Source organism: Cornus florida, unplaced genomic scaffold, assembly GCF_030987335.1.
Source record: "Cornus florida cultivar Cherokee Brave unplaced genomic scaffold, ASM3098733v1 CherokeeBrave_3.0.0_Hap2_Chr11, whole genome shotgun sequence".
Taxonomy (NCBI): domain Eukaryota; kingdom Viridiplantae; phylum Streptophyta; class Magnoliopsida; order Cornales; family Cornaceae; genus Cornus; species Cornus florida.
Window position 1 is genome coordinate 120,524,416 of NW_026775581.1, and position 24,212 is coordinate 120,548,627.

Below are 24,212 nucleotides of genomic sequence, written 5' to 3' on the forward strand. Positions count from 1 at the left end.
CAAATTAAAATACATGTTTGGTCAGAATTCATTTTTGTCTTTTTTCACCATAAACTATCTTCTAAACATCATAAAATGTGTGTATGAATCCATCACCCACTATCTCTTATCATCTTTGTGAAATAAAATTTTCTCTTTCCAAAGACTTGTATGCAAATTGAAATACATGGCTTTTTTGTTTTTGGGCTGGGCTTGTCCCTTGTTGCTTCATTGCTGCCCTTTTGGTCCTGCTTTTGTACTTTGGCATAAGGCCTTCCATGTACACTTTTCTATATATTTATATATCATTTGCTTGAATTTCCAAAAAAAAAAAAAAAAATTGAAATACATGGTTAGAACTCCTTTTTTTATTTTTTAAGGACTTTGTAATTTCATAAAGTTTATTCTTGTGGATCCTATTTTAAGATTTTTTTTTTTTGTAGTATATTAATAAATATAACATAATTTTTTGTTTTTTGAACGAAAATTTTCTTTGTATTTTTTTCCTTCTCATCCATCAATAATCATATATACTACCTCTCCTTGTCACTTCAAAGTTTTATTTTTTAAGTTATTTATTATTTATTGTTTACTTGACATATAAAAGAAAAACTAAACTACTTAATAAGTTACAATATATCTTATCGACAAACAATCCTTTTAAAAATTATTTCCTTAATGCAAAACACTTCTTGTACTTTAATAGTTAGACAGAAAGGTGATAAAGACCCTCATATAAATCATATAATTAATAGTTACGTGACTATTTTTATTCTTAATATTAATAGTTATCACTCATAAAACTAATTTGTATTAACATATATTTCGTTAATATAAATTAATTCTAATTAAATTATTTTCTATTTGTATACATTTTTATTAAATTAATATTAACTTAAATAAGTTTAAATAAAAATAATTAAATAAAATTTTAAATTACATTGTTGTTATTAATAAGTTTATTCCTAAATAACACATCAATTGCCGAAGGATGCAAACTTTAATGTAAATAACACAACCGTTCACAAAAGACACACATGTCAAATAAATAATAAAATATCAGTTGTCCAACATTTTCAATAGAATAACTAAAACTAAATGATCACGAAATAAATAGCAAGATTAACATAAATATTAATAAAGGAGTAATTAGAAAAAGTCACATCACCGTTCAATAAAATTCAACAGAAAACATCAAAAACCAATTTAAAATGATTTTTCTAATAAAAGGAGTCATTGTGATAAAATGAAATTTTAAGTTATTTTCATTAGTTAGTCAATGTTCCGTGAAAAATATTGTCTTCTTCATTTTTAGTTTTGGAAGATTCAAATTAAAATTAATTTTATTTTATTTTGAGATATAATAATATATATATATATATATGTTAAATTCTTAGTTTAATAATATTATAATATTACTCTGTGTTACATTGTGCTACCACTTCCAGTGTGTTTGTGGGATGCTAGTCACTCCTTCAGACAGACAAACAAAAAAATACTCCGTACTACCAAAAGATTCTTCCAGCGTAGTCAACAGTCAATTCTCTCACCCTTTCTCTCTCTACAAAGAGAACAGGAAAAATAAAATAAAAAAGGGTGGATCGAGGTGAGGGATGAGAGTGAAGCTAAAGGAGATGAGATCAGAGACGTTGACTCTGATACTGGTGAATCTGGCAGGGATTATGGAGCGGGCCGACGAGTCTCTACTACCGGGAGTGTACAAGGAGGTTGGGGCGGCCCTACACACCGACCCAACGGGTCTGGGCTCACTCACTCTCTTCAGATCCATTGTGCAGTCCTTGTGTTACCCACTCGCCGCTTACCTGTCTCTGCGTCACAAACGTGCCCACGTCATCGCCCTCGGCGCTTTTCTTTGGGCTGCCGCCACCTTCCTCGTTGCTGTCTCCTCCACTTTTTTACAGGTCTACCCGCACTCACTATCTCTCTATATATATGTGTGTGTTGGACATAAATTTGTGTATTAGGTTTTTTATGGTTACATTAGTAGATCCATAGTATTAGTATGTGTCAAGGTAGCGTGGACCACACAATGTTGCGCCATTGTTTGAAATTTAAACCGGGTACATTTCGCAATACATAGAAATGAGATGATCATATATCCTTCGATTTTTTTATTTTTTTATTATTTTTTTTTCCCTGTGGCACTTGTGTGGGATAATATATGTTGATTTTGAAAAGTAAAATAAATCATTTTAAGTTCCGGAGAAAACTAAATTAGATCCATTTGGAATGCTTTAACTGAGTCGAGTTTGGATTAAAAGTGCGCTCCAAATTTTCTAGGTACAATCATGCCATTGATTACTCAAACCTAGAGAACTACGTAGTATTATGATGACTAAACCCAATAAATTTCAGAACTTACATTTATCAAGAATCCATTTGTGTGTCTACATTAAACAAATTCCAAAGTATTGTAAAATGAATGTACTTGGGGAAAATTTGAGGAATTTTCAATTTGTTGGTTTCAATTGTTCGGATCATCTGAAAAGTAGTGTGTAACCAACTGCATTATAATATGATAAGTCGTTGTGTCAACTGGTTATTCAGGTGGCAGTTTCAAGAGGTCTGAATGGAATAGGACTTGCCATAGTCACACCAGCTATTCAGTCCCTTGTTGCTGATTCAACTGATGAAAGCAACCGCGGTCTGGCTTTTGGATGGCTACAATTGACCGGGAACCTCGGCTCAATTATAGGTGGCCTATGTTCACTGCTAATAGCTTCAACATCATTCATGGGTATCCCTGGTTGGAGAATTGCATTCCATCTTGTTGGGCTTTTAAGTGTTGTAGTTGGCATTTTGGTCTACTTCTTTGCCAGTGATCCCCGCTTTTCTGATGGTGATGGTAAAGCTAGAGTTCAGAATCCACATAAACCCTTTTGGTCAGAAGTGAAGGACATGATTAAAGAAGCAAAATCAGTTATTAGAATTCCATCTTTTCAAATAATTGTGGCTCAAGGTGTCTCTGGAACATTCCCCTGGTCAGCTTTGTCATTTGCCCCCATGTGGTTGGAGCTTATTGGCTTCTCCCACAAAACAACAGCATTCCTCTGGACCCTCTTTGTTATTGCTGCTTCACTTGGGGGTCTGTTTGGAGGGAAAATGGGGGATATACTTGCCAAGCGCTTACCAAACACGGGCAGAATAATTCTCTCACAGATAAGTGCTGGTTCAGGCATCCCTTTTGCAGCAATACTGCTGCTCGTGTTGCCTGATGATCCTTCAACGGCATTCATGCACGGTTTAGTCCTTTTCATCATGGGATTAACCATGTCTTGGTGTGCTACGGCCACAAACAAGTAAGTCTCCAAATTAGTATAATCATTTTTGTGAATAAACAGATTTTAAATTTTGGGATTGGGTGGAGGGGAAACATGAAGGGAAGCAGAAGCATGCTTTTTCAAATCTCTCCAATACTTCACAATTCTTTCATGGCCTGAGCAACTAAGGAATCCTTAACAAATAATGAAACTTATGAATATAGACATATTAAGTAGGATGATGATCAAGCATAATTAAACTTTCGAGTAGAATAATGTGCCACTCTCTTCAGCATGTTTTGTTCCTCACTCCCTCCTGCAGATCACCTAAATACCACTGAAACGAATTATAGTATCCTATTTGTTTGCAATATAATGAACCTGGAATATTTGAATCACTCGCCTCTGCTTGCAGATATATATGATTCAGAGAGAGAATCTTGATCGAAACCTTTAAAATCATTCATAATTGGAGCTACAACTTTAATCACCTTTTGTCTGCGAAGTGTTATCCTTTGTGAAGAATTGGTCTGCAAAGTTGCGGATTTCATTACACATTTCGTGAGGAGAAAATTTTTTGTCCAACAAGCAATCTTCCATTACAACAGGGAATTCACTGCTTGAACCATGCCTGGAATTGCCTCCAGTGGAGACATCTCTTTTAATCAAGTAGGCATCCACAAGGATTACTTCATTTGATTTTCACTTTCCATCTCATTGTCTAAAGCATTGGAATTACATGGTAGCATATTTTTTTTTTAATGGGTAAATTAGCATAAACTACTTTTGTTTTTTAAAAACCTTGTCATGTTTTTACTCTTTCTGAGCAAGTATACATGCTCTCTAGATGGTATTTCTTTAATAACTGCACTATTATAAACCATGTAACTGTAAGCATGAATAATTTAAAGAGAGCAATCTTGGTTCAACTCTCTAATATTAGGATTGTCATCAGATGATTATGGTCATCCATGATCCAACTGAGGTTCAATAATTTTGGATAATAAATCAATCCTCCAGAGGCCAGAATTGTGTGTCACTCATTGAAAGTGTATTATTGCTGCATGCATAGTATGTTGAAGTTAGTATTTAGTTCTGCATAAAAAAAAAAATGGTGGAATTAGGGGAACTTGTTAAACTATTTAACCATTCATTTAATTGTTAACATGTATTCAGTCCAATATTTGCAGAGATAGTTCCTGAGAGATCACGAACGAGCATCTACGCTTTGGATCGGTCTTTTGAGACCATACTATCATCATTTGCTCCCCCTGTGGTTGGTATTTTGTCACAGCATGTTTATGGTTATAAACCAATTCCAAAAGGATCAACAGATTCAGAAGAAATTGAAACCGATAGAAAAAATGCTGCATCACTTGCCAAGGCACTTTACACGGCTATAGGCATTCCAATGGCAATCTGTTCCCTCATCTACTCCTTCCTCTACTGTACATATCCAAGAGACAGGGAACGGGCAAGAATGGATGCTCTAATAGAGTCGGAGATGCAACAGATGGAATCGGATAATCTTCCTTTCGGAGAAGAATACTCTCAACTTGTTCATGTCTCTGAATCAGATGAGCTACACGGAAACGAAAGAAGTGTGATTGAAATAGATTATGAAGGAGGGGAAATCCTTGATCTTGATGAAAATGATGAGAAGAGACTACTTTCCAACCAGTCGACATTCTCAGATCTAGGCAAGTAATAAACTCAAATCCATAGAAGCTCATTGTGCAAATCAGGTTCCTTCTTACCAACTCAAATGACATTTAACCTTCACCACTACGTGTTTTTTCTAACTTGGTATGTGGTCAAATAGCCCCTTTTGAGTTTATATTAAAAGGTTCTTTTCATGTTGTCGCCTTATATTTATTCATGCTCCGTATATCTGAGAGAGAAGCAGGTAAGATAATTGATTTTTTTTTTTTTTAGGTCACCCAGTTTCACCGTTTGATTTTCTAAACTCTTGTACCATGACCTGCTTGTATTTTCTATGACTATTTATTTTCGTGCTCCGTAGATGCATGTTGTTCCACTATTAATAGAACTGTATGTATCGCCATGTAGCATGAATAAATGAAAGAAAGCAGTGTACTCCCTGGTTAAACTCTTTTCATTAATTTTGATATTTTTTTGCCCTTTTTTAATTTAATGATCATCTGTCTTTATTCTCTTTTTTTCAATTTTTGTCAAGGATAGGCCATCTTTCTTTTTTCACTATGGGCATAAAAAGCATGTCACAGTCCTCGGATGATTAATTAGGGTCATCCAACTAATTAAAGTTGTGAAAAAAAAAAAAAAAAAAAAAAAAACAAAACAAAAATGTTCTAACTCTTTCAGACAATAGATAACATTTAATGGTTACCCAAAGAGTGAGGAATATTTTTTTTTTTTACAAGTCCAAAGGGTGAGGAATATTGAAGGAGGAAGTCATCTTCCCCTATTTAATTTATTTATTTTTTCTTTTTTTGATTTTACATTGGATTATTAAAAAAGAGTATCTTTTATTTGCTAAATGGTATAATAGTCAAATCACAACTCTACAACCCAGGAAAAAAATAATATTAATAATCACAACTCTACAACCCAGAAAATAATAATAATTACAACTCTACAGCCTGTACTCCGTTCAGGCAATCGTGTTGTGAAACACTTTTATTATGTCAAGTTTGCTTCAAGCTTGCCTATGTCAGGGCCTCCAACTGGTATTAAAAACATAGGTGTTACTTTGGGTGGCAAAAATTGACACGATTCAAACACGACTCGAGTTAAACGGATTTTGGTTGACCCTAAATGAATTCCGGTCATAAACGCGTCAATATGATTACCTCGTTTAATTAATCGTGTCGTATTTGGGTTGAGGGTTTCAACCTGTATAACCTGTTTATACACGTTTAACTATATATGTCGTAAATAAATTTCTATTTAAGTTCTAAAATTACTATATAAACTTGTATCTTATAATTTAATCATTTGTAAATTAAAAATTATTTAGTAATTTGGTTGATTAAAATTTATATTTTTTTTTTAACATTTATTATTTTATTGAGTATTATTAATAATTTAAATTATATATATATATATATATATATATATATATTGTAAATAGGTCATTAAACGCATAACCCGTTTAATAAACAGGTTGGATTAGTATTGAGAGTTCCTAATATGATTATTAAACGAGTCGTGTTCGAGTTGAACTATCTAATATAATACCCTTAAATTGACACGACACGATTACAACCTGCAAACACGAATTGCCACCCTAGTGTTACTTATGAACTCCTCGATAAAAGCTCATTCACTTTAGACAAGGCTCTAAAGCTCATTAATCTTCTTAAACAACTACCAGTACTTGAAAAGTCTACATTAATCTATATATATATATATATATATATATATATATATTATCAAATTGACTCTTTGAATTTAGATTTAGTTATAATTTAAATTTTCTTCAATTTTAAACCTAATTCCTTCCAATTTCAAATTTAAGGTATCAATGTAGTTAAATTTCCAAAATCCTACTTAAAGTCATTTTTGCGGAATTGAAATTGAATCCCCACCCCCAAAAGTTTGCAAATCCAATGCATTAATATTGGTCAGATCTGATTTTATTAATTTATTTTAGGCAAAATTGTAAAAATATTCCCTTAAACCATCAAGAAAGTGAAAAATAAATCAAATCCTGAACCGACGCCATGTTCCGGCATTTAGAAGATCAAAATTACCTAAATACCCCTACTAATTAATTTATATAAAAACATATAAAACTTAAATGATAAATACCAGGACCATCTTGCAACTAAATAATGGTTCTCAGGTTTGTTTTTTTTTTTTTTGTTTTTTGCTCTTTTGCCTAATACCACTAACAATAAAAATGACAATGTTTGTAATTTATTTTTGTTATTATTTTAAATTATTATTATTATTATTATTATTGCTCACCTCACCGGCCAAATACACTATAAACCCAAGAGGGAATTTTGATCCCCACAAAGCAGCAGAGTTTGTATCATGTAACCATAACTAAAAATACATGAATATCTTCTATTTTAATACATATTGCATTTTTTTTTTTTTTTTGTGCTTCTTATTTTAATAAACTAAACAAATTTACAATTGAAGAAAAAAAAGGTAAGAATGAACACTTAGATAAGTTTCTTTCTCTATCTATAATTTGCATTTTTCTACTAATATTTTTTATTATATATATATATATCTATCTTTTGGGTATATCTTTAAAATTTTACTGTAATCAGAAAATACCAAATTAAAATATAATTATAAAATTTAATGTTTTTTTTTTTTTTTCCCCTAGTTGGTACTTATACACAGATGCCTCTACTGAGGTTATTTCTCTTTGAGAAATAGGGACTTAGTACCGCTAGGTCACTATTTACGAAAAAGAAATCACTCATTCATAGAAAAAATTTGTAACTTTTTATTTTAATTATTCTAAAATTTAATAGAAAGAGTCTCCCAAACCAAAATATATAAAATCAATTGAATTCAAATTATTGAATTATTTTAAGATTTGAATTCTATATTGATAAATTTGGTTATCTAATTTGTCTTTCTATACTAATATCTTTCTTATATTAAAAAAATTACTTTTTAAAAATATACAAGAAGCTAAATAAGCAGCCACCAAATTTGAATACAAATTCCTCAAGGTGCTTTTCTTCTCAAAAATGTTTGCAAGGACTGTGATTGGTCTAAAGGCTACATTCCTCTCTCTCTCTCTCTCTCTCCATTACTTACTTTAAAAGTAATCGAAATTTACGTTAGCCAACAATAGGATATACTTATTTAAGTGCTTTCCATGAAACACCCTCCATCTGTCCTCCATCAACCCACAACCTTACACGTGGCAATAATACCAAATCCCGCAAAACCTCAGACCCCACAGTTTAGTAGTGGGTCCATACACCATTTTCGACTCTCACCTCTTCAGACAGTAGGAAAAATTACAACAAAAAGATTTTTCCATCCTGGTCAACTGTCAATTTTCTCTCCCTAAACAGAGCAGAGAAAAATACAGAGGATATGTCAGGGATGAAAGTGAGGGTAACGGAGATGAGATCGGAGACGTTAACTCTGATATTGGTGAATCTGGCGGCAATTATGGAGCGGGCCGACGAGTCTCTGCTACCGGGAGTGTACAAGGAGATTGGAACGGCCCTTCACACCGACCCAACGGGCCTGGGCTCACTCACCCTTTTCAGATCCATAGTACAGTCCTCGTGTTACCCACTCGCCGCTTACTTGTCTGTGCGTCACAACCGTGCCCACGTCATCGCCCTCGGCGCTTTCCTCTGGGCCGCCGCCACGTTCCTCGTGGCCGTCTCCTCCACTTTTTTAGAGGTTCACCCCCTCTCTCCCTCATTCTCTCTCTCTCTATATAGCTATATGTGCATATATATATATGTTGGAAATAAATTTGATTTGAGTGAAATTGGAGAGGAATGGCTTTTATTGTACTAAAAAGTATTATATCTATGCTTGTCGTAGATTTAGTATGATAGAATGTCAGAATGTGGATCACAAAATGTGGCCATTGCTGAAATTCTAACCGGGTGGGAAAATTTGATATGAGATGATATTTCTTTTACTCCTATTTTATTTTATTTTTTGGGGAGGAATTTATGTCAAGAGAACAGGTGAAAACTAAACACCCATTTTAAATGATTTAATTGAGTTGAGTTTGGAGTAAGTGTCTTGTATGAAAATTTATTTAGAAAAATGAACGGGATTAATATCCATTTTAGAATTTGTTTAGTTACACCCTATTAATGATTTACACATTTCAAACTTAAGAATATGTAAAGTGGGATTTGTAGTTTCTTCAAAAGGGGGAAAAAATCTCTGTAATTATCATCTCTTCCATTCACAATGAGCAAGTGCTAAGATATTTGGACGGGATAAAATTAGTTAAGTGGGTGCTTCAATTTGTCTACGTACAATCATGCCATTGATAATTCAAACATAGCAAACTATGGCTAAAACTATAAATTTCATAATTTAGATTCATCATTCCTAATTGAAAAATGGATTTGGGGAAAGTGAGATATTTCTTTTTGTTATTCGATTGTTTGGCCCCTCTGAAAAGTACTGTTTTCCTGCAACCAAACAACTGCATCATATAATAATTAGTTTTGTCAACCGGTTATTCAGGTTGCAGTTTCAAGAGGTCTGAATGGAATAGGACTTGCCATTGTCACACCAGCTATTCTGTCCCTTGTTGCTGACTCAACTGATGATAGCAACCGCGGTATGGCTTTCGGATGGCTACAATTGACGGGGAACCTGGGCTCAATTATAGGTGGGCTATGTTCAGTTCTAATAGCTTCAACATCATTCATGGGTATCCCTGGTTGGAGAATTGCCTTCCATCTCGTTGGACTTATTAGTGTTATAGTTGGCATTTTGGTCTATCTCTTTGCCAATGATCCTCGCTTTTCTGATAGCAATGGTACAGCTATAGCTGAAAATCCACAGAAACCCTTTTGGTCAGAAATGAAGGACCTGATTAAAGAAGCAAAATCAGTTATTAAAATTCTATCTTTTCAAATAATTGTGGCTCAAGGTGTCTCTGGATCATTCCCCTGGTCATCTTTGTCATTTGCCCCCATGTGGTTGGAGCTTATTGGCTTCTCCCACAAAACAACAGCATTCCTCTGGACCCTCTTTGTTATTGCTGCTTCACTTGGGGGTCTGTTTGGAGGAAAGATGGGGGATATTCTTTCCAAGCGCTTACCAAACTCTGGGCGAATAATGCTCTCACAAATAAGCTCTGGTTCAGCCATCCCTTTAGCAGCAATATTGTTGCTCGTGTTACCTGATGATCCGTCCACAGCATTCATGCATGGTTTGGTCCTGTTCGTCATGGGATTAATCATATCTTGGAATGGTCCAGCCACAAACAAGTAAGTCACCAAATTAATGTAATATTTTTGCCTCTTTTTTGTGAATCAACAGTATCTTTAATTTTGGGGTTGGGTGGAGGGGAAACATAAAGAAGCAGAAGCATGAGCTGCTTCAAATCTCTCTCATATTGCACCACACTTTCGTGGCTGAAGCAACTAAAGGAATCATGAACAAAGAGTGAAACTTATGAATATAGACATTTGTTGAGGAGGATGATGATCAAGCAGAATTAAACTTTGGTTTAGAATAGTGGGTCACTCTCTTCAACATGTTTTGTTCCTAACTCCCTTCCACAGATTTACTGAGGACTAGGTCTCCTAAATGCCACTGAAACAAATTATAGTATCCTATTTGTTTGCATAATAATGACCTGAAATGTTCAACATCACTCACTCCTGCTTGTAGATATATACGTAAGCACTAATCACAGAGAGAATCTTCATTAAATTTGTATAAACACTAATCGCAGAGAGAATCTTTATAGAAACCCTTAAATTCATGACGGCAGGCAATTAACTGCTTGAACCATGCCTGAAATCTAGAGTGCCTCCTGTGGAGAGACCTCTTTTAATCTATGAGGAGGCCCCGGACGACATGGGCCGGATCCGACTCGCAAACACTACATTCAGTTCGTACAGCTGGGTCGGCCCATATAAAGACACTGCCATATGGGCCGAACGCGAGTAAGCCCATCAAAGGTGACCAGGACTTATGGAGGAATAGGCCCAGATCCAGCAATCAGTAAATATCTTGTAAATATCTTGTAAATATCTATAAATAGGATAAGGAATGGAAAGGAAGGGGATCTTTTTGGGTTGAGGTGTAAGAATTCTAGAGAGAGAAAGAGGGGAACGAATTTCTTGCATCTTCAATTGGCGCCGTCTGTGGGAAACGCATGGAAGTTTGGTTGATCAATGAGGAATATCGAATGGATTCAAACCAATTCGGTTGATCGAGACTCGATCTTTGGGATTTGGATCCAGATCTGAGCGATTGTGACCTACTCTGGAGGAATTACAATTCTTGAAGCTTTGGCAGGAGTGACTTCAGATCTACGCAACAACGAGTTGTTCGATTGTGGCAGGATCTGACGGATTTAGGGTTCAGACAATTCAGATCTCGTAAACAGTGAGCATAATTCGGAGAATTAGAAGCCAGATCTAAAAATTCCTACTCACGAAGCTCGGATCTACTCGCGAACTTGAGATTAATGCCTTTACTCCGTTCGGGAATAATGATAGGTGAAAGCTCCAATCCGATGGAGGCTGTCCAGCAAACAAAGCTTGAGGAGTTGATGAACTTGATTGAAGCTCTCAAAAAAGAGAATGCAGAATTGAAAGCTGGAATGCAACATCGGCAAATACCTGCGGTTTCGCATCCACTTCCGGTCGGAGAAGGAGGTGTTCAATCTAATATCGCGCATCAAGGCGAACAGGACGAGAACAATCAGTCAGCTCACCACCGTGATGAAAGGATGATGGACAATTTGCCGCCAAATGTTCGTCGAGTTGAAGATCACGAAGGATCGACTCACGTTGATCCGCAGCGGGAAAGGTTCGACCGAGAGGAAGTGATGGAGGTTGATCGCCGTCGAGTAGCGTCGCCTTGGCAAAGAGAGTTCATAGAGGAACGGTCGTTCGATCCGTCTTACCGGCCCTCCATGGTTACTATCACTCATCACGGTTCGGAGGGCAGAACCGTAACTCACAGAGCTACCGCTGGACTCCAGAGAGAGAATGAAGCTCTCCGATCCGCAGCTCGGACGGTGGATTCACCATTCACCGACGAGATCTTGAATGCCCCGCATCCAAGGAAGTTTGCTATGCCAGTCTTTATTCTGTTCGACGGAACGACCGATCCGATCGATCATGTGTATCATATCCAGTTGAAAATGGCCCTGAATACGGAAAACGACTCTTTAATGTGCAAATGTTTCCCTACAAGCCTAGCCGGACCGGCGCTCAGCTGGTTCAAAAACTTGCCTAGGAGCTCCATTGGTAGTTTCAGAAACCTGTGCGATCGGTTCATAAGCCAGTACTATGGGAACAAACGCCCGCCGAAGGACATCTCGAGCCTATTCACGATGAGGCAGCACAAGGATGAACGTCTCCAGGCCTTTCTTACCAGGTTTAATCTCACTAAGAGTATGGTGATCGAATGCCACCCTTCTACGGCAGTTCAAGCCTTCAAGTTAGCCATGACACGCGGAACTCCGTTTCACACCAGTCTGGTAGTGAACACGCCGACTACTATGGATGAACTCAATGAAAGAGCCGATGGCTTTGTGCGCCTAGAAGAAGAGGAGGCAGCTAATGCTCGGACAACGTCGCTTGTGTCGACCGAGGAAAAGTCCAAGGCAAAGATCAGGCAGAAGCAGGCTCAGCCGCAACGTCAGACCTCTTGGAAGGCAGAAAAAAGGTCCAGGGAGGAAGAGCTGATTACTCCGCTGAAGGTCACTCTGGCGAGGCTGTATCAGGAGAACAAAGATAAGTTTCATCCACCACTGCCAATTAGGCAACCCCTCGAACAGAGGGATCAAACTAAACATTGTGCTTTTCATTCTGATTTCGGTCATCAGACTAACGAATGCAGGAACCTGAGGAGGCAAGTGGAGATGTTGATAGCTAGAGGGGAGTTCGCGAGTTATGTTCAAGGTTCGGCGATGGAGCAGAATCGACCGGTGGAACAAATAAAAAGGAGTCATAAACAAAGCTCCCACAATTCACAACCAGTTCGTATAATCAATGCTATCCATGGTCGACCCGAGCCTAGTGAAGAGTCAGAGGAGCTGCTCCGGGTGCGCCTGCGGCAGGCGCAGATGAAGAAAAGGGTCGGCAGTGTGAATACTCTACACCAGCAGAGCCCGTCGATGCAGATAAAGTTCGACTGGACAGACCTGCAGCGTGTTCAACTGCCTCATGACGACCCGTTGGTAGTCAGTTTGACAGTGGCAGATTGCTTGGTGCGCAGAGTTCTGATCGATCCTGGGAGCAGTGCGAATGTCATGCCGAGGGACACATTTGACAGGCTCGAGATTAAACCAGAGAGGCTCAAGCCCACTGGAAATCCCTTGTTGGGGTTCGATGGGAAGAGGGTGGAGCCCGTCGGGATGGTGGAAGTGGAAGTTCAAGCTGCAGAACGAGCTCTTATGGAAACTTTTGTGGTTGTGGAAATTCACCCCTCGTATAATCTCCTGATGGGAAGAGGATGGATTCACAGAGTCCGAGGTGTACCCTCAACTCTGCATCAGGTCATGAGGTGCCTCGGACCCGATGGAGATAAAGTGATAGACATTCGGGGGGATCAGGTCGCAGCCAAAGAGTGTTATTCCGTCACACTAAAGCATGCTGGGAAAGGAAAGGCACCCGTCCGTTCGGCAAGCCCCGGATAGCAATTACAGGAACCTCCGCTCGAGCAGAATAGGGTGGAGGAGTCAGTCGACTTGACCGAGGAGCCCCTTCTGGATGTGCAGATCGATCAGTCCAGGCCAGAACGAACTACCAGAGTAGGTATAAGACTGACCAGAGAAGAGCAGCAAGAGCTAGTGGATTTCTTGTCCCACAATGCCGACGTATTTGCATGGAGTCACCTAGACATGCCTGGAATTAGTCCCTCCGTATCCTGTCATTCCCTGAATGTCAATCCCAATTTCAAACCAGTGAAACAGAAGCAGCGAAGATTTGCTCCAGAACGTAATCAGATCATAGCGGAAGAAGTCGATAGGCTGCTTGATGCGGGATTTATCAGAGAGGTGCACTACCCTGAGTGGTTGTCCAACGTCGTCGTTGTGTAGAAGAAGAATGGGAAATGGCGAGTATGTATTGATTTCACCAATTTGAACAAAGCCTGTCCGAAGGACAGCTTCCCGTTGCCTAAGATTGATCAAATGGTGGATGCCACCACTGGGTATGAGCGTTTAACCTTTCTGGACGCTTATTTAGGTTATAATCAGATTCCTATGGACCCCGCAGATGAAGAAAAAACTTCTTTTGTCACCGAGCGAGGAACATACTGCTACAAAGTTATGCCTTTCGGACTAAAGAATGCGGGAGCAACTTATCAAAGACTTGTTAGCAAAGTTTTTAAGAATCAAATGGGTAAGATTGTGGAAGCCTATATTGATGATATGGTGGTAAAGAGTAGGAAGAAGGATGATCATCTGAAGCATCTGCAAGATGTATTTGATGTACTAAAGCGATATGGGATGAGGCTCAATCCAACCAAGTGCTCGTTCGGTGTGAGTTCCGGACAGTTTCTGGGACACGTGGTCAACCGCAGAGGCATCGAAGTTAGCCCCGCTCAAGCAAAGGCTTTGATTAAGAATGCCGAGCCAAAGACGATCAGAGAGATGCAAGCCCTCACAGGACGAATAGCTGCATTAAGTCGATTTATTTCAAAATTGTCAGATCACTGCAAACCATTCTTTGACACGATTCGGAGCCATGGAAGGCAGGTCTGGGGGGATGAGCAACGACAAGCATTGACTCATTTGAAGGAATATATGCAGAATCCACCAGTCCTGTCAGCCCCAGATCCGGAAGAAAAGTTATTTCTATATCTTGGAGTATCTGGTGTCGCGACGAGTGCCGTTCTGATTCGTTGCAAGGAAGGGGTGCAATACCCGGTATTTTATGTAAGCAAAACACTGACGGAGGCAGAAAAAAGATACTCAAAGGCCGAACGGGTGGTACTTGCACTTGTAAATGCAAAAAGAAAGTTGAGGCATTATTTCGAATCCCACCCCATAGCTGTTCTAACAACTTTCCCAATCAGAACGCTTATGCACAAGCCAGAGCTCTCGGGCAGAATGACAAAGTGGGCCATAGAGTTAAGTTCATTTGATATAACGTATGAGCCGAGAACAGCTGTTAAGGGGCAAGCGGTAGCCGATTTCCTACTAGAATGTGACGCCGAAGATACGGAAGAAGACCTTAGATGCGGTTCTTGGAAACTTTTTGTGGATGGCTCCTCTAACCAGATGGGGGCTGGGATTGGGATCAAACTGCAAACCCCAGAGGGTACTTCCTTGAGCCAAGCACTCAGACTTGAGTTCCGAGCCACCAATAATGAAGCGGAATACGAGGCGTTGCTAAATGGATTAAAGTTGGCCAGAGAGCTACAGATCAAAAGTTTGACAGTATACAGTGACTCGCAGCTGATTGTTCGGCAGGTAAATGGTGAGTACGCGACCAAGGATGACACGATGGGGGCATATCGTTCTGCCGTTCTGCATAAAGCCAAGGACTTTGCAAAGATTGAATTCATACAGCTGCCGAGGGAACAGAATGCAGATGCAGACCGTTTAGCATGCAGTGCTTCGAGTTGCGGTAAAACATTGGCGAGGGTGATTCCAGTAGGAATAGTGACCCAGCCATCTATTTTCGAAGAACCGTTGGACTCTGACCCTTGGCAAGTCAACGTCATACCGTATGAACCGAGTTGGATTGACCCCATCATTACCTATATTCGAGATGGCGTTTTGCCTATGCAAAGGGATGAAGCTAGGAGACTCAAAAAGAATGCTGCAAAGTACGCCATCGTGCGGAACCAGCTGTACAGAAGGTCCTACTCTGGCCCATACTTGAAATGTGTCACCCCCGCGGAGTCGCAGCAGGTATTGCGAGCTATTCATGAGGGTGTGTGTGGCAATCATTCTGGGGGGCGATCGTTAGCGCATAAAGCAATGACACAAGGGTATTTCTGGCCAAACATGTCAAGAGATGCGGAGGAGTTCTCTCGAAGGTGCGATAAATGCCAACGATATGGACCATTGATCCACCAACCACCTGAGGAATTGCACGTAATGGCCTCGCCATGGCCTTTCGCGCAATGGGGGATGGATGTGGTCGGCCCTCTGCCAACTGCAAGAGCTCAGAACAAGTATGTGTTACTGGCCACGGATTACTTCACTAAATGGGTGGAAGTAGAACCATATCCTAGCGTGACTCAGACTCATGTGAGACGATTTATTTGGAACAATATTATCTGCCGTTTCGGTGTTCCCAGATCAATAGTCATGGACAATGGCACAAACCTCGACAGCAGGCAAGTAAGAAAGCTGCTGGAGGAGTATGGAATCAACCAGAAGTTGGCTGCAGTAAGTCATCCTCAGGCCAACGGACAAGCAGAAATCACAAACAGAACCATTTTCGCCTGCATTAAGAAGAAGCTGGAAGATCATAAGGGGAAGTGGTTGGATGAACTCCCGAACGTTCTATGGGCTTACAGAACCACCCCAAGGCGGCCGACTGGGGAGAGCACGTTCGCAATGGCGTATGGTACCGAGGCAGTTATACCGGTTGAGCATTTAGTCCCCACTATCAGAAGCTTAGCATGGAGTCGAGATCAGAACGACAAGATGCTAAGATTGAACCTCGATATGATAGACGAAAGGAGGGACGCAACGGCTATAAGGCTAGCATCGTATCAGCAAGTGCTGGCGAATAGTCACAACAAGAGAGTAAAACACAGGGATTTTGCCCCTGGCGATCTGGTTCTGAAAAGAAAGGTGGGGATGGTCAAAAAAATGATGCCACCCTGGGAAGGCCCATACAGAATTGCAGAAGTCATTGGCAAGGGGGCATATACGTTGGAAACCATGGCGGGAAGGTTGGTCAGCAAGCCCTGGAACGCCACGTCTCTGAAGAGGTACTACCAATAAAAGCTAAGTTCCGGCTTTAATTGGATGTTGTTTGTTGTCAATCAAATACGTATGAATGAGCAAGTTACTGAGATTTACAAAAAAGAACTTTCTTTTCCAACGGTCTACTATTAAAATTTAAAGCCAAGTGGCAAGTGGCATTCTAGCCGAGCGCCAGGCACTTAAGCAAGATAAGTGGCAGCTGGCACTATAAGCCGAACGCCAGACACTTGCTAAAAATTTAAAGCCAAGTGGCAAGTGGCATTCTAGCCGAGCGCCAGGCACTTAAGCAAGATAAGTGGCAGCTGGCACTATAAGCCGAACGCCAGACACTTGCTAAAAATTTAAAGCCAAGTGGCAAGTGGCATTCTAGCCGAGCGCCAGGCACTTAAGCAAGATAAGTGGCAGCTGGCACTATAAGCCGAACGCCAGACACTTGCTAAAAACTTAAAGCCAAGTGGCAAGTGGCATTCTAGCCGAGCGCCAGGCACTTAAGCAAGATAAGTGGCAGCTAGCACCATGAGCCGAACGCCAGACACTTGCTAAAAATTTAAAGCCAAGTGGCAAGTGGCATTCTAGCCGAGCGCCAGGCACTTGCCATAAACAAACACACGGCAAAGCTAGTATAAAAGAAAAAGAGAGAAAAGATATGTATGTATTGAAGATAAGTTGAATAGAGCACAACACATAGGGAAAAAGAGTTCTGTCGTTTCATTAATATTGAGCATTGAGTTTACAAAAGAGAGATGTCCATCATTACAAAAAGATATGGAATGGAAGAATTCAAAGGAGCCCTAGCTAGACGCCTCAGTACCAACAGCATCCTGGTCGTGCCGACTCGCCTCCTCGGCCCCATCAGCCGTCTCACCTTCATGAGGTGGGGAATCAAGGTGAATGACTGAATCGTTCGGCTGGGGTTCAGCGTCAGCGGTGGCTATGGAAGGAACCACGGTTGACGATTGAGGAGCGGTCAGTGGCAGAGCGGTAGGAGGAGCTGTGATGATCCTTGAGGAAGTAATGTCCTGGCACTCATCGAATATGCGCTCCGCTTCGGTGGGTTCTGGGTCGACATAGACCCCCAGAGGTTCGATCCCCAGATCCTTGTCTACCTCATCCGGAGTGGAGCTGGTCTGTCCCTCATCCGGAACCCGGTCGGCGAAACCTTCCCGGAATCCTTGAGCATACCTAAGAGCACCGACCCTTGAGAACCGAGCGTGAAGGGCCAGCATCCCACCACCCACTCTGCTGATCGCGTCGATCAGAGCGGTACGCTCGTCCAGAGCTCTTTTTTCAAAAGCCATCCGAGCAGACTGTTCATCAGCTAGAAAGCGCTGGAGTTCTGCCTTTTCTTCTCTAATTGATTCCCGCTCAGTCTGCCAGACGCTCTTCTCAAGCTGGAGGGCGTCCTTCTCATCCTGAAGGGAATCATTCTCCTTCTTCAGGACATCTCTCTCTTGCTCGGTTTTGTCAAGCCGAGCCAGCACCTCGGTATTCTTCATGGCGAGGAGGTCGTTTTCTTTATTAGCCACCTCCAGGCTGTCAGAAAACTTACGGGCCCTGGCGTTCCCCATCTCCACCTGCTTCTGCATGGCCATCATCTTGAACAATGTCTGCATAGGTGCACATTAAAAACGGTTAAGCCAATAGTCAGGTCGGGGGAAGGCAAGACCAAATAATATGAGAGAATTCATGAGTTAGAAAATAAAAGTCACCTCCATAGCAGATTGGGGAAAGCGGCTGAACACATCCTTCTGGGAAAGGCCCTTTGCCGCCTCAAGGTCCTTCGGAGTCCACATGCTCCTGTAGTAGGCCATAGCGGTCTGGCCATCCTTCAGCATGGTCTCGTTCGGTTTCACGAACGTCCCATCCGTTCGGGTGTACCGAGGGGCCCATGGCGGTAAGGTGGGGATAGAAGGGGGGCCTGAAGCAGAAGCAGAGCCACCAGCTGCAGCAGGCCCAGAGGGAGCAGGAGCTCTGATCGCTCGGTGCAAGAGAGCACCCGGCCCGGAGACCCGGGTCCTTCTAATGAGAGGCTCCTCCTCAGGATCGACTTCACTGTCAGGATGAGGCCTTTTGCCTCGTTCTTTATCCCGACCGCCCCCCGCAGCAGCAGGAGCTATGGTAGCTGGGGAGGACGCGTTCTGGTTGGCAGCAGGGGCGCTGGCAACAGGGTTAATAGCCACTGCGCTCGGGACAGTGTCAGATATGGTGGCTGAGGAAGAAGCTGACGCTGGAGAGAAGGTCGCCCCAGCAGCAAGAGTGGCTGGGGGAGTATTTTTCTTCCTGCCAAAAGAAGGAATCTGAAGTCTGCTCATGTTGTAGCCGAGTGATGAGAGCGCTAAGAGGTTGTCTGAAGTGAGGAGATCTGAGCAGGAAGGAATATCGTTCAGAACGTATTTCTTCAAGTAGTTACTCCTATCCCTGCAAACACTATAGCTCAAGTCATCACAAGGTATTCCCAAGGAACGGCATAAGAAAGTGCAAAAACGAGGAACGCATGTTTCGCAGGGGCAGTCATGTTTATGAGATTTGAATTTCTTATAGGAGGAGACAGAACAGACACCAAAGGCGCTCGGGATTGGGTAATCCTCTGCAGCCGGCGAAGACCAAGCCCCACTAATGCCCACGATGCTATCCCTCCAACCCTTCTCAGATTTTATTGTGTCCGTACATATGGACATCTTCTCGAACGGGTAGAGGTGGTAGAAGGGTTCGTTAGTACGGATCTTACTGACCTTATAGCACAGAAGGAGGTCTATGAGGTCGAGGTCCAGATTTCTGTCACGCATCAACAAGAGCATAACAGATATGATTCTAAAGAAGTTGGGGTTGACCTGCAGAGGGGATATCCCCAATCTATTGAAGACATAACTAAAGAAAGGGTGCAGAGGGAACCTAACAACATTCAATTGAAGGTTCGTGAATAAGACTTCGCCGGGCAGGAGGCCGGCGCCGGTCATAATGTTAACATCCTGGGGGCAAACCCTAACTTCGATGTTGTCAGGAAGTCTAAGTCTCATACGAAGAACATCCAGATCTACAATCATGGTGGAAGTGCTAGAAGAATCTAAAAGGGGGTAAATGGAAGCCTGCCGAAAGTAAAAAAGAACGAAACTAACCTCGGAGGACTGCAAGATCGCTGGAAGAATGACTCTTGAAGGATTTCACCAGAAAAAGCTTAGCACTGTTCTAGAAAGAGAGAGACTTGACTGATGATGGAGACGGTAAAGGGAAGTGAAGTGGAATTCTAGAGCATTATAAAGGCGAGAGGGCCCGAGGGCCGAAGCGTCGGGAAGGCGAGAAATTCCTCGAGCCCCGGAACATTGATTCTGGATCTGACCGTCCGCTCCCCCACGTGGTTATCTCGAGCCGTCAACATCATGATGAGACGCCATCAATAATTACCCCTTATTAAATAAGGGGCAATTATGGGGGCAGTTGAGGAGGCCCCGGACGACATGGGCCGGATCCGACTCGCAAACACTACATTCAGTTCGTACAGCTGGGTCGGCCCATATAAAGACACTGCCATATGGGCCGAACGCGAGTAAGCCCATCAAAGGTGACCAGGACTTATGGAGGAATAGGCCCAGATCCAGCAATCAGTAAATATCTTGTAAATATCTATAAATAGGATAAGGAATGGAAAGGAAGGGGATCTTTTTGGGTTGAGGTGTAAGAATTCTAGAGAGAGAAAGAGGGGAACGAATTTCTTGCATCTTCAATCTAGTAGCTTTCTCCGAGGATTACTTCGTTCAATTCTCACTTGCCATTTCATATTCTAAAGCATTGGAATTGCATAGTAGCAAAAACTACTATTTTTTTTGTTTTAGGTAAATTTGCATAAACTACTATTTTTTCCAAGGAACTGTCATGCATATACTTTTTGTGAGCAAAATATACATGCTGTATAGATGCTGTTTGCACTACTATAAACGTGTAAGCATGAATAATTTAAAGAGAGCAATCTGCTCCCTGGTTCAACTATGTATTATTTGGAATTATTTCCATGCTTAGATTATCTGACATTCTTCACGGAGTACATAATCTTGGTAGAAAACTCTAGAAGCATGTGCACAAGGATTGCCATCAGATGATTATGGTCATCCAACTATTGCATGCCACCATATGTTTAAGTGTGATATGTTTTGTATAGAGTACACAAGGCCAAACAAGTTCTTAGTTCTGCATCAAAATGGTAGAATTAATTAGAAACATATGACCTTTTTAACCATTCATTGTTAACATGTATACAGTCCAATATTTGCAGAGATAGTTCCTGAGAGATCTCGAACGAGCATCTACGCTTTGGATCGGTCTTTTGAGTCCATATTATCATCATTTGCTCCCCCTGTGGTTGGAATTCTGTCACAGCATGTTTATGGTTATAAACCAATTCCAAAAGGATCAACAAATTCAGAAGAAATTGAAACGGATAGAGAGAATGCTGCAGCACTTGCTAAGGCACTTTACACAGCTATAGGCATTCCAATGGCAATCTGTTGCCTCATCTACTCCTTCCTCTACTGTACATATCCGAGAGACAGGGACCGAGCAAGAATGGATGCTATGATAGAGTCAGAGATGCAACAGATGGGGTCGGATAATCTTCCTTTTGGAGAAGAATACTCTCAACTTGTTCGTGTCCCTGAATCAGATGAGCTACATGGAAACGAAAAAAGCGTGATTGAAATAGATTATGAAGGAGAGGAAAGCCTTGATCTTGATGAGAATGATGAGAAGAGACTACTTTCCCATCAGTTGACATTCTCAGATTTTGGCAAGTAACAAACTCAATCAATAGAAGCGCATTGCACAAAACAGAGTCCTCGTTACCAACTCAAATGACATATAACCTTTACCAACGTGTTCTTTCAAACTTGTTATGTACTCAAAGAGCACTTTTTGATTTTATATTCAACCGTTTGTATGTTGTTACCTTAAATTTTTTTCTCTTTCTGAGAGATAAGCAGGTAAAGAAATTGATTCATTTTTTTTTAGGTGGCTGAGTTTTCACTATTTGATTTTACAACCTCTTGTACCATGGTCCCATGCCTTGTGTTTATCTTTCAATAATAATAATAATGAATGAATAAACTTGTCATCAACGCATGATGGCATACTTGTGAACTTCAAATCTCTTGTTGAAATAATCATATAATTTCCATTTTCATATTAACAATAATATTGAGTAGTAACAAGAGGTACATATTCTTTGAAATTGAAATTTAAGACTGGATGCTTTAATTGCCAAAACCGTTGAACACACAAGATGCTGACACCAATCTTATTGCCATCAGAAGATGGTGCCTTCAGTTCAAAATATTGCTTCCAATCCCACAACTCAAACCCAACTGATAACACTGATTATCTGATCTGCTTCAACAAAATGTATAACATGGTCATAGAATTATATTATGTCCCCTAAAACTATATAATCATTTTAGATTTTAATTCAACCTGATTTACTTGAAATGGGTTTGATTTCGTGAAAATTTTGTTCTCGACATCTAGCTTTTCATTTTTCAATTGTCCTTTCGGTTTGGCAGATTATAGTCTATACACAATGCCTAGTTTGCAAGATTTATAATGTTTTGAATCAAGGTTTCCAGATTTACTGCTCTAGATCCATTGGATCATAGCTTTTTATTCTGAAAAACTTTCATCTTTTGTTTTTATTCTGCATAGTCTGAAGTTGCTACTGGTTTGACTGTTATCACTATCTTAAAACCTATAACGGCCATTTATATATTCTTTTTCCTGCAGTTGAGTTACGAGTGGAATATAAACATTAAGAAATAGCAAAAAATTAATTGATAGAAATGAAATATTTAGCAGCAAAGACAGCTTATGTGTCAAAACGACATAGCCAGCTGATGTATGTTGAAACACAGTTGCGACACAGCAAAACTAAGGTATGGGACTTTGAATGTCGAAAATTTCTTTTACACCCCTTTATTAGATAAATCAAAATTTCATTGAAAACCCCCTTGGGTTATGCGACTTTTGATGTAAACTTCTTAGATTTGTCAACTTTATTTAGTGCAAGTCAATTCATTTCTTTCAAAATAAGAAAATTATTAGAAAATGCAATCATAGAAAATCACTCTCCTAATATCTTTTATATATATATATATATATATATATATTGAACAATTACGAACCAAGACTAATTTTGCATTTGTATATTAAGAAACAAATTTTCTGCTGATTGCCCATATCCTCGAGAAAGAACCTGAAATTTGCAAGTATTATTTGATTCTCAGAATGTTAATCTTAAGAATAGCAAATTCCAAACAAGAATACTACATGAGGCTCACCACTCGCGTGTAGTATATCAGCAATTAAGCATTAATTAACACAATTCTCAACACTCATGCAACTTTTCTCAACACTCATGCAACTTTTTGTGGGATTGGTCAACCTTGACATTGTATTAGAAACTCCTATTATTATGCTTGTCGCACCAAATTGGACAGTTTACAACTTACTGTTCTTCTGTATTATGACAAATTGAATATGTTACTTAAATTTGTACTTACCCATTTAATTATGAACAAATTCATGGTTGTTACATTCTTGCCACGAGTTTAAATTTCACAATCCATATTCGTGTCCATTGAGAGATGAGTATACTCGTAACTGCCCCCGCTTACGTGGGTGTGTGTGTATATATATTATCTATGTAAACAAATTCATAAATTCTATAAATTCTATACAATGTAAATACATAATAAATAATGATATATATATATATATATATATATGAACACAATTCTGTGCATATATGTATAACACATGTATACTCGTACCCGTGACGAATTTAAAATCTAATACCATATCCGCCCCTATAATATATAAACGGTTCTTATACTCATGCCATATATTAGGGATGGGGCGGGGCGGGGCGAAGTGGGGGATATATTAGATTTATTTTATTTTTTAATAATACTATAAAAAAAATTCCCTCAAATTTTATCGAGAAGAGTAAGAAATTAATTGCCGCTCAAGTTTTCATATAGTTACAAAGTTAATGCACATAAATTATCCAGAAAAAAAAAAAAAAAAAATAGAAAAAAGAAGAAGAAGAAGTTAGTGCACATTATACTCTTTTAAGTATAAATAAAATATAATAAAAAGAAAAGAAAAAATAGGTAACAAGGGTTCAGAGGCACTCTAGAGTTTTACTTCAACTCTTATTAGCTTTTACTATGGGCATGCATTTCGATTGTAAGAGCAGTCACTCTGCTCAAAGCAAATTATACACTTTTTCAGTGACAACGACACAGAGTTACATGCACAAGCTAAAAGGGGTCCGAATTGTGGATTCAACATGCAATTATAATTATAATGAAAAGAATCGATGGCATAAAGCAGTT

General features: G+C 39.9%; 2 protein-coding genes across 4 annotated transcripts; both read left to right on the forward strand.

Annotated features, from left to right (window-relative positions):
- Positions 1 to 1,440: 1,440 nt before the first annotated feature.
- LOC132286057 (uncharacterized) lies at positions 1,441 to 6,100 on the forward strand. 2 transcript variants are annotated; one of them, XM_059788309.1, is made up of 3 exons: positions 1,441 to 1,901; positions 2,548 to 3,299; positions 4,437 to 6,100. In XM_059788309.1, the coding sequence occupies exons 1-3, from the start codon at positions 1,593 to 1,595 to the stop codon at positions 4,966 to 4,968; spliced, it is 1,593 nt and encodes a 530-aa protein (XP_059644292.1). In that variant the 5' UTR covers positions 1,441 to 1,592; the 3' UTR covers positions 4,969 to 6,100. The 2 variants fall into 2 exon arrangements, with proteins under 2 accessions (XP_059644292.1, XP_059644293.1); XM_059788310.1 differs by having other exon boundaries at positions 4,451 to 4,538.
- Positions 6,101 to 8,104: 2,004 nt separating this feature from the next.
- LOC132284062 (uncharacterized) lies at positions 8,105 to 21,963 on the forward strand. Of its 2 annotated transcripts, none has more exons than XM_059786123.1 (3): positions 8,105 to 8,630; positions 9,441 to 10,192; positions 21,104 to 21,263. In XM_059786123.1, the coding sequence occupies exons 1-3, from the start codon at positions 8,313 to 8,315 to the stop codon at positions 21,114 to 21,116; spliced, it is 1,083 nt and encodes a 360-aa protein (XP_059642106.1). In that variant the 5' UTR covers positions 8,105 to 8,312; the 3' UTR covers positions 21,117 to 21,263. The 2 variants fall into 2 exon arrangements, with proteins under 2 accessions (XP_059642106.1, XP_059642105.1); XM_059786122.1 differs by having other exon boundaries at positions 8,209 to 8,630; positions 21,090 to 21,963.
- Positions 21,964 to 24,212: the final 2,249 nt, after the last annotated feature.